Here is an 11,477-nt window from a genome sequence, read left to right as displayed (position 1 = left end):
GAGCTATGATGAAACTGGCTCTCATGAGGACCGCCACAGGAAAGGAAGACCCAGAGTTACCTCTGCTGCAGAGGATAAGTTCATTAGAATTACCAGCCTCAGAAATTGCAGCCCAAATAAATTCTTCACCGAGTTCCAGTAACAGACACATCACAACTACAACTGTTTAGAGGAGACTGGTCGAATTGCTGCAAAGAAACCACTAGTAAAGGACACCAATAAGAAGAAGAGACTTGCTTGGGCCAAGAAACACGAGCAATGGACATTAGACAGGTGGAAATCTGTCCTTTGGTCTGATGAGTCCAAATATGAGATTTTTGGTTCCAACCGCTGTGTCTTTGTGAGACGCAGAGAAGTTGAACGGATGATCTCCGCATGTGTGATTCCCACCGTGAAGCATGGAGGAGGAGATGCGATGGTGACACTGTCTGTGATTTATTTAGAATTCAAGGCACACTTAACCAGCATGGCTACCACAGCATTCTGCAGTAATACACCATGCCATCTGGTTTGCGCTTAGTGGGACTATCATTTGTTTTTCAACAGGACATTGACCCAAAACACTTCCAGGCTGTGTAAGGGCTATTTGACCAAGGAGAGTGATGGAGTGCTGCATCAGATGACCTGGTCTACACAATCACCCAACCTCAACCGAATTGAGATGGTTTGGGATGAGTTGGACCACAGAGTGAAGGTAAAGCAGCCAACAAGAGCTCAGCATACGTGGGAACTCCTTCAAGACTGTTGGAAAAGCATTCCAGGTGAAGCTGGTTGAGAGAATGCCAAGAGTGAGCAAAGCTGTCAAGGCAAAGGGTGGCTACTTTGAAGAATCTCAAATACATTTTGATTTGTTTAACACTTTTTTGGTTACTACATGATTCCATGTCTTATTTCATAGTTTTGATGTCTTCACTATTACTATTACAATATAGAAAATAGTAAAAATAAAGAAAATCCCTTGAATGAGTAGGTGTGTCCACACTTTTGACTGGTACTGTACGTATTTGGAAAGTGAAGCTAAAATTGTTTTGGCTCTATACTCCAGGATTTTGGATTTGAGATTGAATAATGAATACGAGGCGACAGTACCAAATGTCACCTTCAGTTGAGGGTATTCGCAAATGTATTTATTTTTTCCATTTGTGACTCCAAAATGACAAGACATGATATTCATAATAAGTTACTTTTGAGCACTAACTACTGTGAGGGAGGTCTACCTGGTAGTAGTTGTAGGTTTTTACATTACCCAAGATCAGTCTGTGCTTTTATTTGACCATGAGGAAAAAGAGCTACTGTGTAAATACCACAACGCAGGTTTGATTGATTTGAGCCCATAGTCACTGTACAAATGGTCAAGGTTGTTCTCTGTCTTGCAGGCATCAGTGCAGAGACCCATCTCCTGTTGGAGCATGCTCTGTGTGGACATGACGCCCATGGTTCAGCCAGTCCTCTCCATGTGCACCCCCCCCTCTTTTTGATAACGCTCCCCTGTATCACTGTCCTCCTGCTGGGAGCATTTTAGGCTACATTGACTGGTTTAAATTGGCTGTCATCATTGGTTGGACAATCTCTACAGGGCTTTTTGCAAACTGCAAAGGAACATATTGGTGATTAGAGAAAGTGCTTTCAGAATAATATGGTGCTCTTGAAACGGCAGTATTTGGGTTGCTAGCTGATTGACTGACCATTAAATGCTTGTCTCGAAATAAGACCTTCAATCGTATTATAATGAATCAATGTGATATATTGTTTGGTCTGCTATGAACTATATGTAGTGAAATGTATATGCACTTTTAGTGTATTTGGAAATCACAATCACCAGTGAGGCAATGTTAAGTTTTATGCATGAATGCCTCTGATTTTTCAGCTGTCTTAGACCAATGATGTGATATTGTTAGCTTAGCATAGCTTTGAGCTTTATATAATGTGCAATCACTGTTGTGTTGGACACAATATGGTCTACTTCCCGATTCTCCACACTTCTCCCAAAGTGTGCACACTTCCGATCATGTCATTAAAAGCAATGGATTGGTGTAATCATTGTCTGGAGTTTCCACCATTGCTGAATTCATGACACATTCAATGAATGTGCACACTTTGGGAAAAGGGTGGAGAATCAGAATGTAGCCATGGTCTCCCTGCAGTGATATACAAAAATGTTACTGAAAAAAAAGTGTCTGAATAAAACTTACAAACCAAGCAACAGCTATAATTTTTGGACTGGTAGCCTTTGCACCAGGTTGTTCAAATGTTCACTACTTCACTGTCAGTAAATCAGGAGTAATTGTAAATGGTGAACAACTTCTGAGATAAAAAAAAAAGTCTGTATCATTGCCATTTTTATACCCCAGAAGAAGAAGATGCTTTGTGAATGCATACTACCCCTTAAACAAAAATACACCATGTGTAGCCCAAGTCAAATCAAGCTAGTTTATTTTATCCATAATATTAACAGGTATAAAACTAACAAAATGTCCCTTTGGACAGAACATTTTCTACAGGGTGAGCTAGTCTTGATAAACATGCACAAATAAGAGACATTGGACCAGAAAAAAACAACAATGCATTGTCACAATTAAAAACAAATAAGTTAAAGCTTAAACATAAAAAAATAATCATGTCTGCATATCATTGTAAAACAAATAATAGGTCTCAGTCTTGGTTTATTGATGTAACTAGTTAAACTAACATGACGTGTAATGAAGCATATAACTTACGTGAATAAATATCATAATTAATAGGGAATGTATAGGTCTTTAGGTCCTGTCGATCATATCAACCCACTTCACTAGCTGCAGGCAAATTCAAATCTGGACCTTGAAGCCAGTTCCACTGCTGTTTTTCATTATTTCCCTCTAATCAGGCACTGATTTAGACATGGGACACCATGTGGGTGCAATTCATTTCCCAGGTAGAACAGGTCATGGCTACAGGGACACAGTCTTTTCACAACACTTTGATACAAAGTGATTTTTGTAGCAGGTTAAGAAAGCATTTTCGCTAACCTTAACCTCAGTCTCCTAACCTGCTACGAAAAAGTCACTCCGGTATCAAAGTGCCGTGATAAGCGTTTCCCCATGGCTAGAACGGATGCAGCTAATGTCAAAGTGAGATCAAAAGTTGCATGTTCGAGTGGCGTTGGGGGAATTTTTGCATTTTACCTAACACTAACCTAATTCTCCTAACCTGCTACGTACATTTGTATAACCTGCTGCGTAAGTTCTCCTAACCTGCAAGGAAAAGTCCCTTCTGACATTCGCTGCATCCCATCTAGTCAACCGATAGAGCAGCACTACTCTGGACCTCCAGGCTCAGATTTGAAGACCCCTGCATTAGGGTACTGTTTTTTGAATGAGCATTTTGCTAATATTGCCAATATGGTGTCCAGTACAGCTCTATTGCCGTTTAAAACTGAGCGACTCCACAACATGAAATTACTTCCTGTAACGCCCATGACAAAATTTCACACCATCGTCAAAGGGAGTCGCAAATTTGTCAACAAGGTATTTGCGGAAAGTAATCGCATGTTGAATTTCTCAATTTCGAACAACTCTGGCGGTATCATGCACTGACTAGCCCAGAGATAAATGTGATAGTGGAAACCACGCTATTGAATTTGAGTGCATTCAATACTCTGTCTTAGTTGTAGGTCAAATCACACCATTATGTGTGCACGTAGGGGTTCTAGTCTGTCGACCGTGTGTGTGTGTGCACGTAGGGGTTCTAGTCTGTCGACCGTGTGTGTGTGTACGTAGGGGTTCTAGTCTGTCGACCGTGTGTGTGTGTGTGTGTGTGTACGTAGGGGTTCTAGTCTGTCGACCGTGTGTGTGTGTGAGTGTACGTAGGGGTTCTAGTCTGTCGACCGTGTGTGTGTGTGTGTGTGTGTGTGTGCGTGTGTGTACGTAGGGGTTCTAGTCTGTCGACCGTGTGTGTGTGTGTGTGTACGTAGGGGTTCTAGTCTGTCGACCGTGTGTGTGTGTGTGTGTGTGTACGTAGGGATTCTAGTCTGTCGACCGTGTGTGTGTGTGAGTGTACGTAGGGGTTCTAGTCTGTCGACCGTGTGTGTGTGTGTGTGTGCGTGTGTGTACGTAGGGGTTCTAGTCTGTCGACCGTGTGTGTGTGTGTGTGTACGTAGGGGTTCTAGTCTGTCGACCGTGTGTGTGTGCGAGTGTACGTAGGGGTTCTAGTCTGTCGACCGTGTGTGTGTGTGTGTGTGTGTGTGCACGTAGGGGTTCTAGTCTGTCGACCGTGTGTGTGTGCGCGTGTGTACGTAGGGGTTCTAGTCTGTCGACCGTGTGTGTGTGCGCGCGTGTGTGTACGTAGGGGTTCTAGTCTGTCGACCGTGTGTGTGTGCGCGCCTGTGTACGTAGGGGTTCTAGTCTGTCGACCGTGTGTGTGTGTGCGCGCGTGTGTACGTAGGGGTTCTAGTCTGTCGACCGTGTGTGTGTGTGTGCGCGCGTGTGTGTACGTAGGGGTTCTAGTCTGTCGACCGTGTGTGTGTGCGCGCGTGTGTGTGTGTGTACGTAGGGGTTCTAGTCTGTCGACCGTGTGTGTGTGTGTGTGTGTGTGCGCGCGCGTGTGTACGTAGGGGTTCTAGTCTGTCGACCGTGTGTGTGCGCGCGTGTGTGTGTGTGTGTGTGTACGTAGGGGTTCTAGTCTGTCGACCGTGTGTGTGCACGCGCGTGTGTACGTAGGGGTTCTAGTCTGTCGACCGTGTGTGTGTGTGTGTGTGTGTGTGTGTGTGTGTGTGTGTGTGTGTGTGTGTGTGTGTGTGTGTGTGTACGTAGGGGTTCTAGTCTGTCGACCATGTGTGTGTGTGTGTGTGTGTGTGTACGTAGGGGTTCTAGTCTGGCGACCGTGTGTGTGTGTGTACGTAGGGGTTCTAGTCTGTCGACCGTGTGTGTGTACGTAAGGGTTCTAGTCTGTCGACCGTGTGTGTGTGTGTGTGTGTGTGTACGTAGGGGTTCTAGTCTGTCGACCGTGTGTGTGTGCGCGCGTACGTAGGGGTTCTAGTCTGTCGACCGTGTGTGTGTGCGCGCGTGTGTACGTAGGGGTTCTAGTCTGTCGACCGTGTGTGTGCGCGCGTGTGTACGTAGGGGTTCTAGTCTGTCGACCGTGTGTGTGTGTGCGCGCGTGTGTACGTAGGGGTTCTAGTCTGTCGACCGTGTGTGTGTGTGCGCGCGCGTGTGTACGTAGGGGTTCTAGTCTGTCGACCGTGTGTGCGCGCGTGTGTGTGTGTGTGTGTGTGTGTGTACGTAGGGGTTCTAGTCTGTCGACCGTGTGTGTGTGTGCGCGCGTGTGTGTGTGTGTACGTAGGGGTTCTAGTCTGTCGACCGTGTGTGTGCGCGCGCGCGTGTACGTAGGGGTTCTAGTCTGTCGACCGTGTGTGTGTGTGTGTGTGTGTACGTAGGGGTTCTAGTCTGTCGACCATGTGTGTGTGTGTGTGTGTGTGTACGTAGGGGTTCTAGTCTGGCGACCGTGTGTGTGTGTGTACGTAGGGGTTCTAGTCTGTCGACCGTGTGTGTGTACGTAAGGGTTCTAGTCTGTCGACCGTGTGTGTGTGTACGTAAGGGTTCTAGTCTGTCGACCGTGTGTGTGTGTGTGTGTGTGTGTGTGTGTGTGTGTACGTAGGGGTTCTAGTCTGTCGACCGTGTGTGTGTGTGTGTACGTAGGGGTTCTAGTCTGTCGACCGTGTGTGTGTGTGTGTGTGTACGTAGGGGTTCTAGTCTGTCGACCGTGTGTGTGTGTGTGTGTGTACGTAGGGGTTCTAGTCTGTCGACCGTGTGTGTGTGTGTGTATGTGTGTGTGTACGTAGGGGTTCTAGTCTGTCGACCGTGTGTGTGTGTACGTAGGGGTTCTAGTCTGTCGACCGTGTGTGTGTGTGTGTGTGTGTGTGTGTGTGTACGTAGGGGTTCTAGTCTGTCGACCGTGTGTGTGTGTACGTAGGGGTTCTAGTCTGTCGACCGTGTGTGTGTGTGTGTGTGTGTGTGTGTGTGTGTGTGTGTGTGTGTGTGTGTGTGTGTGTGTGTGTGTGTGTGTGCACGTAGGGGTTCTATTCTGTCGACCGTGTGTGTGTGTACGTAGGGGTTCTAGTCTGTCGACCGTGTGTGTGTGTACGTAAGGGTTCTAGTCTGTCGACCGTGTGTGTGTGTACGTAGGGGTTCTAGTCTGTCGACCGTGTGTGTGTGTGTGTGTGTACGTAGGGGTTCTAGTCTGTCGACCGTGTGTGTGTGTGTGTGTGTACGTAGGGGTTCTAGTCTGTCGACCGTGTGTGTGTGTGTGTGTGTACGTAGGGGTTCTAGTCTGTCGACCGTGTGTGTGTACGTAGGGTTTCTAGTCTGTCGACCGTGTGTGTGTGTGCGTAGGGGTTCTAGTCTGTCGACCGTGTGTGTGTGTGTGTGCGCGTGTGCGTAGGGGTTCTAGTCTGTCGACCGTGTGTGTGTGTACGTAGGGGTTCTAGTCTGTCGACCGTGTGTGTGTGTGTGTGTGTACGTAGGGGTTCTAGTCTGTCGACCGTGTGTGTGTGTGTGTGTGTACGTACGTAGGGGTTCTAGTCTGTCGACCGTGTGTGTGTGTGTGTGTACTTAGGGGTTCAAGTCTGTCGACCGTGTGTGTGTGTGTGTACGTAGGGGTTCTAGTCTGTCGACCGTGTGTGTGTGTGTGTGTGTGTGCGCGTGCGCGCGTACGTAGGGGTTCTAGTCTGTCGACCGTGTGTGTGTGTGCGCACGTAGGGGTTCTAGTCTGTCGACCGTGTGTGTGTGTGCACGTAGGGGTTCTAGTCTGTCGACCGTGTGTGTGTGTGTGTGTGTGCACGTAGGGGTTCTAGTCTGTCGACCGTGTGTGTGTGTGTGTGTGTGTGTGTGTGTGTGTGTGTGCGCGCACGTAGGGGTTCTAGTCTGTCGACCGTGTGTGTGTGTGTGTGTGCGCACGTAGGGGTTCTAGTCTGTCGACCGTGTGTGTGTGTGTGTGTGTGAGCGCACGTAGGGGTTCTAGTCTGTCGACCGTGTGTGTGTGTGTGTGTGTGTACACATAGGGGTTCTAGTCTGTCGAGTGCGTGTGTGTATGTACACATAGGGGTTCTAGTCTGTCGAGTGTGTGTGTGTGTGTACACATAGGGGTTCTAGTCTATGTCGAGTGTGTGCGTGTGCACACATAGGGGTTCTAGTCTATGTCGAGTGTGTGTGCACACATAGGGGTTCTAGTCTATGTTTCTATATATGTGCAGGACTGTTCTCTAGTCTATGTCAAGGTCAGAATCATCGCTCTGTGTGATGGCGCCGTTGCGGATGGTCTTAGTGACAAGGACAGGTTTGTCCGGCAGCAGCCCATACTCCTGCAGCAGCGCCTCCACATCCACAGCATAGAAGTCCTCTCCTAGCTGGTCTGTGATGCGCACAAAGTTCCCAATCAGGTCTCCTCCTTTGTACACCAGCAGGGCTGGCAAGGCGCTGCCCCTGAACTGGGCACTGGTGCCGATAACCGACCCACGCACGCTACAGAACTTGACCAGGGGGTATTCCTGTGCCAGGCACAGCAGGCTGCCCATCATGGCCTCGCAGGCAGGCACCTCACCCTCGTAGATGTGGATCATAACCAGGCAGGCCTTGTCCTCCTTGTCCACAGCCTCCAGGAACTCCTCGCCACTATTGAGCTCGTAGACCTGCTCGAAGCGCTTACCGCGTAACACCTTCCGACGCATCTCCTCGATGCGCCGCTTCCTGTACTGCTGGAGGAAGTCCTCGTCATCCTCGTCTTCCTGGAGCATGTTGTACTCCTGCATGGTCATCTGAGGGATGGGGAGGACACACTCAATAACAACTTTTCTGAAAAACTAAATTCCATTTTAGATCTTTTATTTGTGCGTTGGCGTCCTCAACTCAAATGTATGTCATATTGGTATACGGAACTATTATGCTGCAAAGCGTTCAGTATCCCTCTCCCCTTCTTCACTCACCTTGTGTTTGATCTTGTCCTGCATCTCTTTCTGTTTAATGGCATCGGCTTCGTCGTCCAGGTCGGAGCGGCAGGTCATGGACAGCTTCTTGATGAGTCTCTCCATCTCCTCCTTCTGCTCCTGCTTCTGCTCCACCTTCAGCTGTTTGTACTTCCTCCAGTCATTAATCACCCCCTTAGGCCCTGCACACATACCATCATCATCACTTTGGTACAACTGTGCCAATGTACAGATGCAGCTGCCTACAACAACACTTCTTCATAGTCATGGTTGATAGACGACTGGGGTATCTTCAACAAAATGTTAAAATTGTTAAAAAGTGTTCAAAAATGTATGCACCGCAACAATGTAAACCCCAGGCGTGTGTTACCTGTGTTGACGGCACTACCGTCGGCGCTGTATTCTAGCTCAGGCTCCAGTACATCTGGGTTGCGGATGGTCTTGTGCTCCCCCTCGTCATCCTCCTTGTCACTTTCCTCATCCTCACTGCTGCTGTAATAGTACTGCAGCTTCTCCCCCAGGATCTTGTCATCCAACGTTGTCATGACTTCACACCTAACTGGAGAAGAGTTCAGTTGTGAGAGAAGAGGACTGGAGGCAGACAACCCCTGCAGAAAATAAATATTTTGAATAGGCAAACTAATGGAGTAAGCATGATGGTGTAACGTTTCAGTGTGAGTGAACCGGAGGCAACTTTGTCAGGTCATTGTTGACATTGTGCATGCTCACTAGTCATTATACACACAGTCATTCTGAAGAGTTGAATAGAATACCACTTAAAAAATGTCCATTGTGTACATAATCACAGGCTACCTGGGCATTGTCATGATAGTGCACCTGGGGGAATGTTTTTGTGAGTGTGGGGACTGAACTGAAACAGGATAACTTCTCAAATAACAAATAGCAACAAATAGCCTTGCTTAACTAACTAGACTAATCAAATACATTTTTCTCCAAAATATAGGCTAAGTATGACATCATAACAATGCATACACAAATTGTTAATTATGTTCTGACAAGCTAACCTAGAAGGCTACATAACTGACAAGTAGAATAATAACTAGAAAGGCGAGTTGCTTCCGGCAATGTACCAATGCTCCAGCTTAATGGTCATGCCTAGACGGGATGCCGTTTATCTCAAATTGACTTGAAGTTGCATTTTAGCTTACCCTAACCTACTACAAAAAGTCAGTTCTGACCAACTGTATACCGTCTAGTCAAAACCCATCTTCAAACGTCAGTCGGACAGAGGACGAGTCGGAAATGGGTGCTTCTTGTCCTAGCCTAGCTAAACATGAGCACAATTCCCTGTCGCATTTTAAGCTCTGCCCACCCAAACTCGTGATTTGTTGGGAGAGTTGTCTTTCTCCCACAGTCCTTACCTTCCTAACAGTACTAGGCATGTGTTTGTAGGAGTTATAGTTACAAAACCAAAATGTACATTTACATTTTACATTTAAGTCATTTAGCAGACGCTCTTATCCAGAGCGACTTACAAATTGGTGCATTCACCTTATGATATCCAGTGGAACAACCACTCTACAATAGTGCATCTAAATCTAAATGTACTTTGAAAGAAGTAACCAATATTCATGCCTCGTTTAGAAAATGCCACCAGAGGGCGTCAGCGTTTGAGGTTTTAAAACGTAAGCCTAGCACACTAAGAGAAGACTTCGCACTAAACACATTAGGGCATCACTTAAGCCTTTTGGCAGTAGGAAATGGGGCAATGAGACCATTAGGTCTACCACCTGTATTCACAAGGCAGTAATCTGACAGATTACCACAAATGTAATCTCTGTGGATTAGTTCAGAGCCCACATATGAAGCAATGTTGTTGAGCCGAGAGTTCTGACCTCAACCGCACTCAAGCTAACAGGCTAGTTTGCTAGATACTTCCAGACACAAATGAGATCACGCCTCACTCCGACCATTTTACTCGCCCTAGCAGACCTGGCTAGGCTGTTTTCATGTTATCCAGAGCGTTGATGTTGGTAACTGTGCTGCTGCAACAATTTACTTTCGTTTTTCTGCTGACGTTTACTGGACACCGGTCATATTCAACCCGTGTTGCGCGTTCGTAAATTCATCAGTTATTCTGTGCTCTGGTACTCAGACGAGAGTGCTCTGAAATCGGAGTAGATAGCCAGAGCGAATTTACAAAAGCACTCAAAAATAAGAACGGATATTTCCTGGGGACAGAAAAAGCACCGCATTGTAGGATGGCCCAGTTAAGGTAAATGGTAGCTACTACTGACTACTTGCGCGAACTGTGAAAAATAAAGATACCCTGGGGAATGACGATAACCAACAAACGTTTTCTGGTGTTCCCCATATGATGTACATGCACTTTCACCCTGGGTCTGTGATATCGGCTTTTTGCATGGGTGTTCTACTGTAATTCAAAACCAAGCAGAGACTGCCAGCTAGGAATGACAAAGAGAGCGTTACTTAGCTAGAGAACTAACGCTGAATAACTCGTTCAGTGCTAACGTTACTTAGCTAACTTAGCTCTCTTTTTGGCATTCCTTGGAGCTTAACTACCAAACGAAACGAGCTGTATTGCTAATCAAGCAGATACGGTAGGCTAGTGGAAATGGGCAATCCAATTAAAGCTGGATTTCCACCAACTAGCCTAGTACTAGGCCGTCTTGACGTCTCCAACCTTTGCAGCTAACTACAAACTAGCTCGCTAACGCTCAGCAATTCTTGAATTTCTACTTCGACATTCAATTGCAGTCAAATAGTTACTTTTATATGAAGCTAGATTGACAAATAATATTATATCAACCTTACCTCGATTGTTTCAAATCCTACTTCCCTAGCGCAGCGTTGACAAACAAAAAACGTTTTCTTCAAATTTGTGTTTCCGAATCGCAACCAACATCAAGGTGTATACACCGCCACCTACTGTAATGGAGTGTAAGGCCGGTAATTTCTCCTATCAAGCCCTTTCTCCGCATACTGCTCTGGAGTGTGAATTCATTACACTTTGTGACACAAAAGGTAAGGGGAAAAGGGAAGAAAAATTGTCCTTCCAGCTACCCCTACACCCATTAAAACCAGCTGCCACCACAATATCTATTTCCTGGGATTTACGTTCCATTTCTGCGGTACAGTTGATAACCATGGCAATGAACGCTAAGAAACCAACCTTACTGAATCACGTTATGTCTATCACTCTCTATTGGCCTCGGCCTATTCACAGGGAGCCTCCTATGATCCCTGAACCCATCTCCCATCTTTTGGGCTCACAATTGGCGCAGCGGTCTAATGCACTGCATCTCAGTGCTAGAGGCATCCCTACAGACACCCTGGTTTGAATCCAAGCTGTATCACAACCGGCCATGATTGGGAGTCCCATAGGGCGGCGCACAATTGGCCCAGCGTCGTCTGTGTAAGGGTTTGGCTGGGGTAGGCTGACTTGCCTAGTTAAATAAAGGTCAAATAAAAAAACTGTACTACTCTTTTCACTGCCTCAGCATATGACACTTGCAGGGTTGGGGAGTAATGGATTACAAAA

General features: G+C 46.6%; 1 protein-coding gene across 3 annotated transcripts; it reads right to left on the bottom strand.

Moving 5' to 3' along the window:
• Window positions 1-7,063: 7,063 nt before the first annotated feature.
• On the bottom strand, window positions 7,064-10,855 carry pdcl (phosducin-like). Of its 3 annotated transcripts, none has more exons than XM_029708474.1 (4): window positions 10,751-10,855; window positions 8,325-8,513; window positions 7,955-8,136; window positions 7,064-7,786 (listed from the first exon to the last, which is right to left on the bottom strand). In XM_029708474.1, the coding sequence occupies exons 2-4, from the start codon at window positions 8,497-8,499 to the stop codon at window positions 7,235-7,237; spliced, it is 909 nt and encodes a 302-aa protein (XP_029564334.1). In that variant the 5' UTR covers window positions 8,500-8,513; window positions 10,751-10,855; the 3' UTR covers window positions 7,064-7,234. The 3 variants fall into 3 exon arrangements, with proteins under 3 accessions (XP_029564334.1, XP_029564336.1, XP_029564335.1); XM_029708476.1 differs by having other exon boundaries at window positions 8,325-8,509; window positions 10,751-10,848; XM_029708475.1 differs by having other exon boundaries at window positions 8,325-8,562; window positions 10,751-10,795.
• Window positions 10,856-11,477: the final 622 nt, after the last annotated feature.

The sequence above is a fragment of the Salmo trutta genome, chromosome 23, assembly GCF_901001165.1.
Source record: "Salmo trutta chromosome 23, fSalTru1.1, whole genome shotgun sequence".
Taxonomy (NCBI): Eukaryota; Metazoa; Chordata; class Actinopteri; order Salmoniformes; family Salmonidae; genus Salmo; species Salmo trutta.
Note: the sequence above shows the minus strand (reverse complement) of the source record. Positions and strands in the feature narration are given on the sequence as shown.

What these genes read in the sequence shown, in the direction of transcription:
- pdcl (XM_029708474.1), bottom strand. Translation starts at nt 8,499, where the DNA reads ATGACAACGTTGGATGACAAGATCCTGGGGGAGAAGCTGCAGTACTAT. An exon ending in CGGTAGTGCCGTCAACACAG is followed by an intron (nt 8,137 to 8,324) that starts GTAACACACGCC and finishes GTATGTGTGCAG; the next exon opens with GGCCTAAGGGGGTGATTAAT. An exon ending in AGGACAAGATCAAACACAAG is followed by an intron (nt 7,787 to 7,954) that starts GTGAGTGAAGAA and finishes CCCATCCCTCAG; the next exon opens with ATGACCATGCAGGAGTACAA.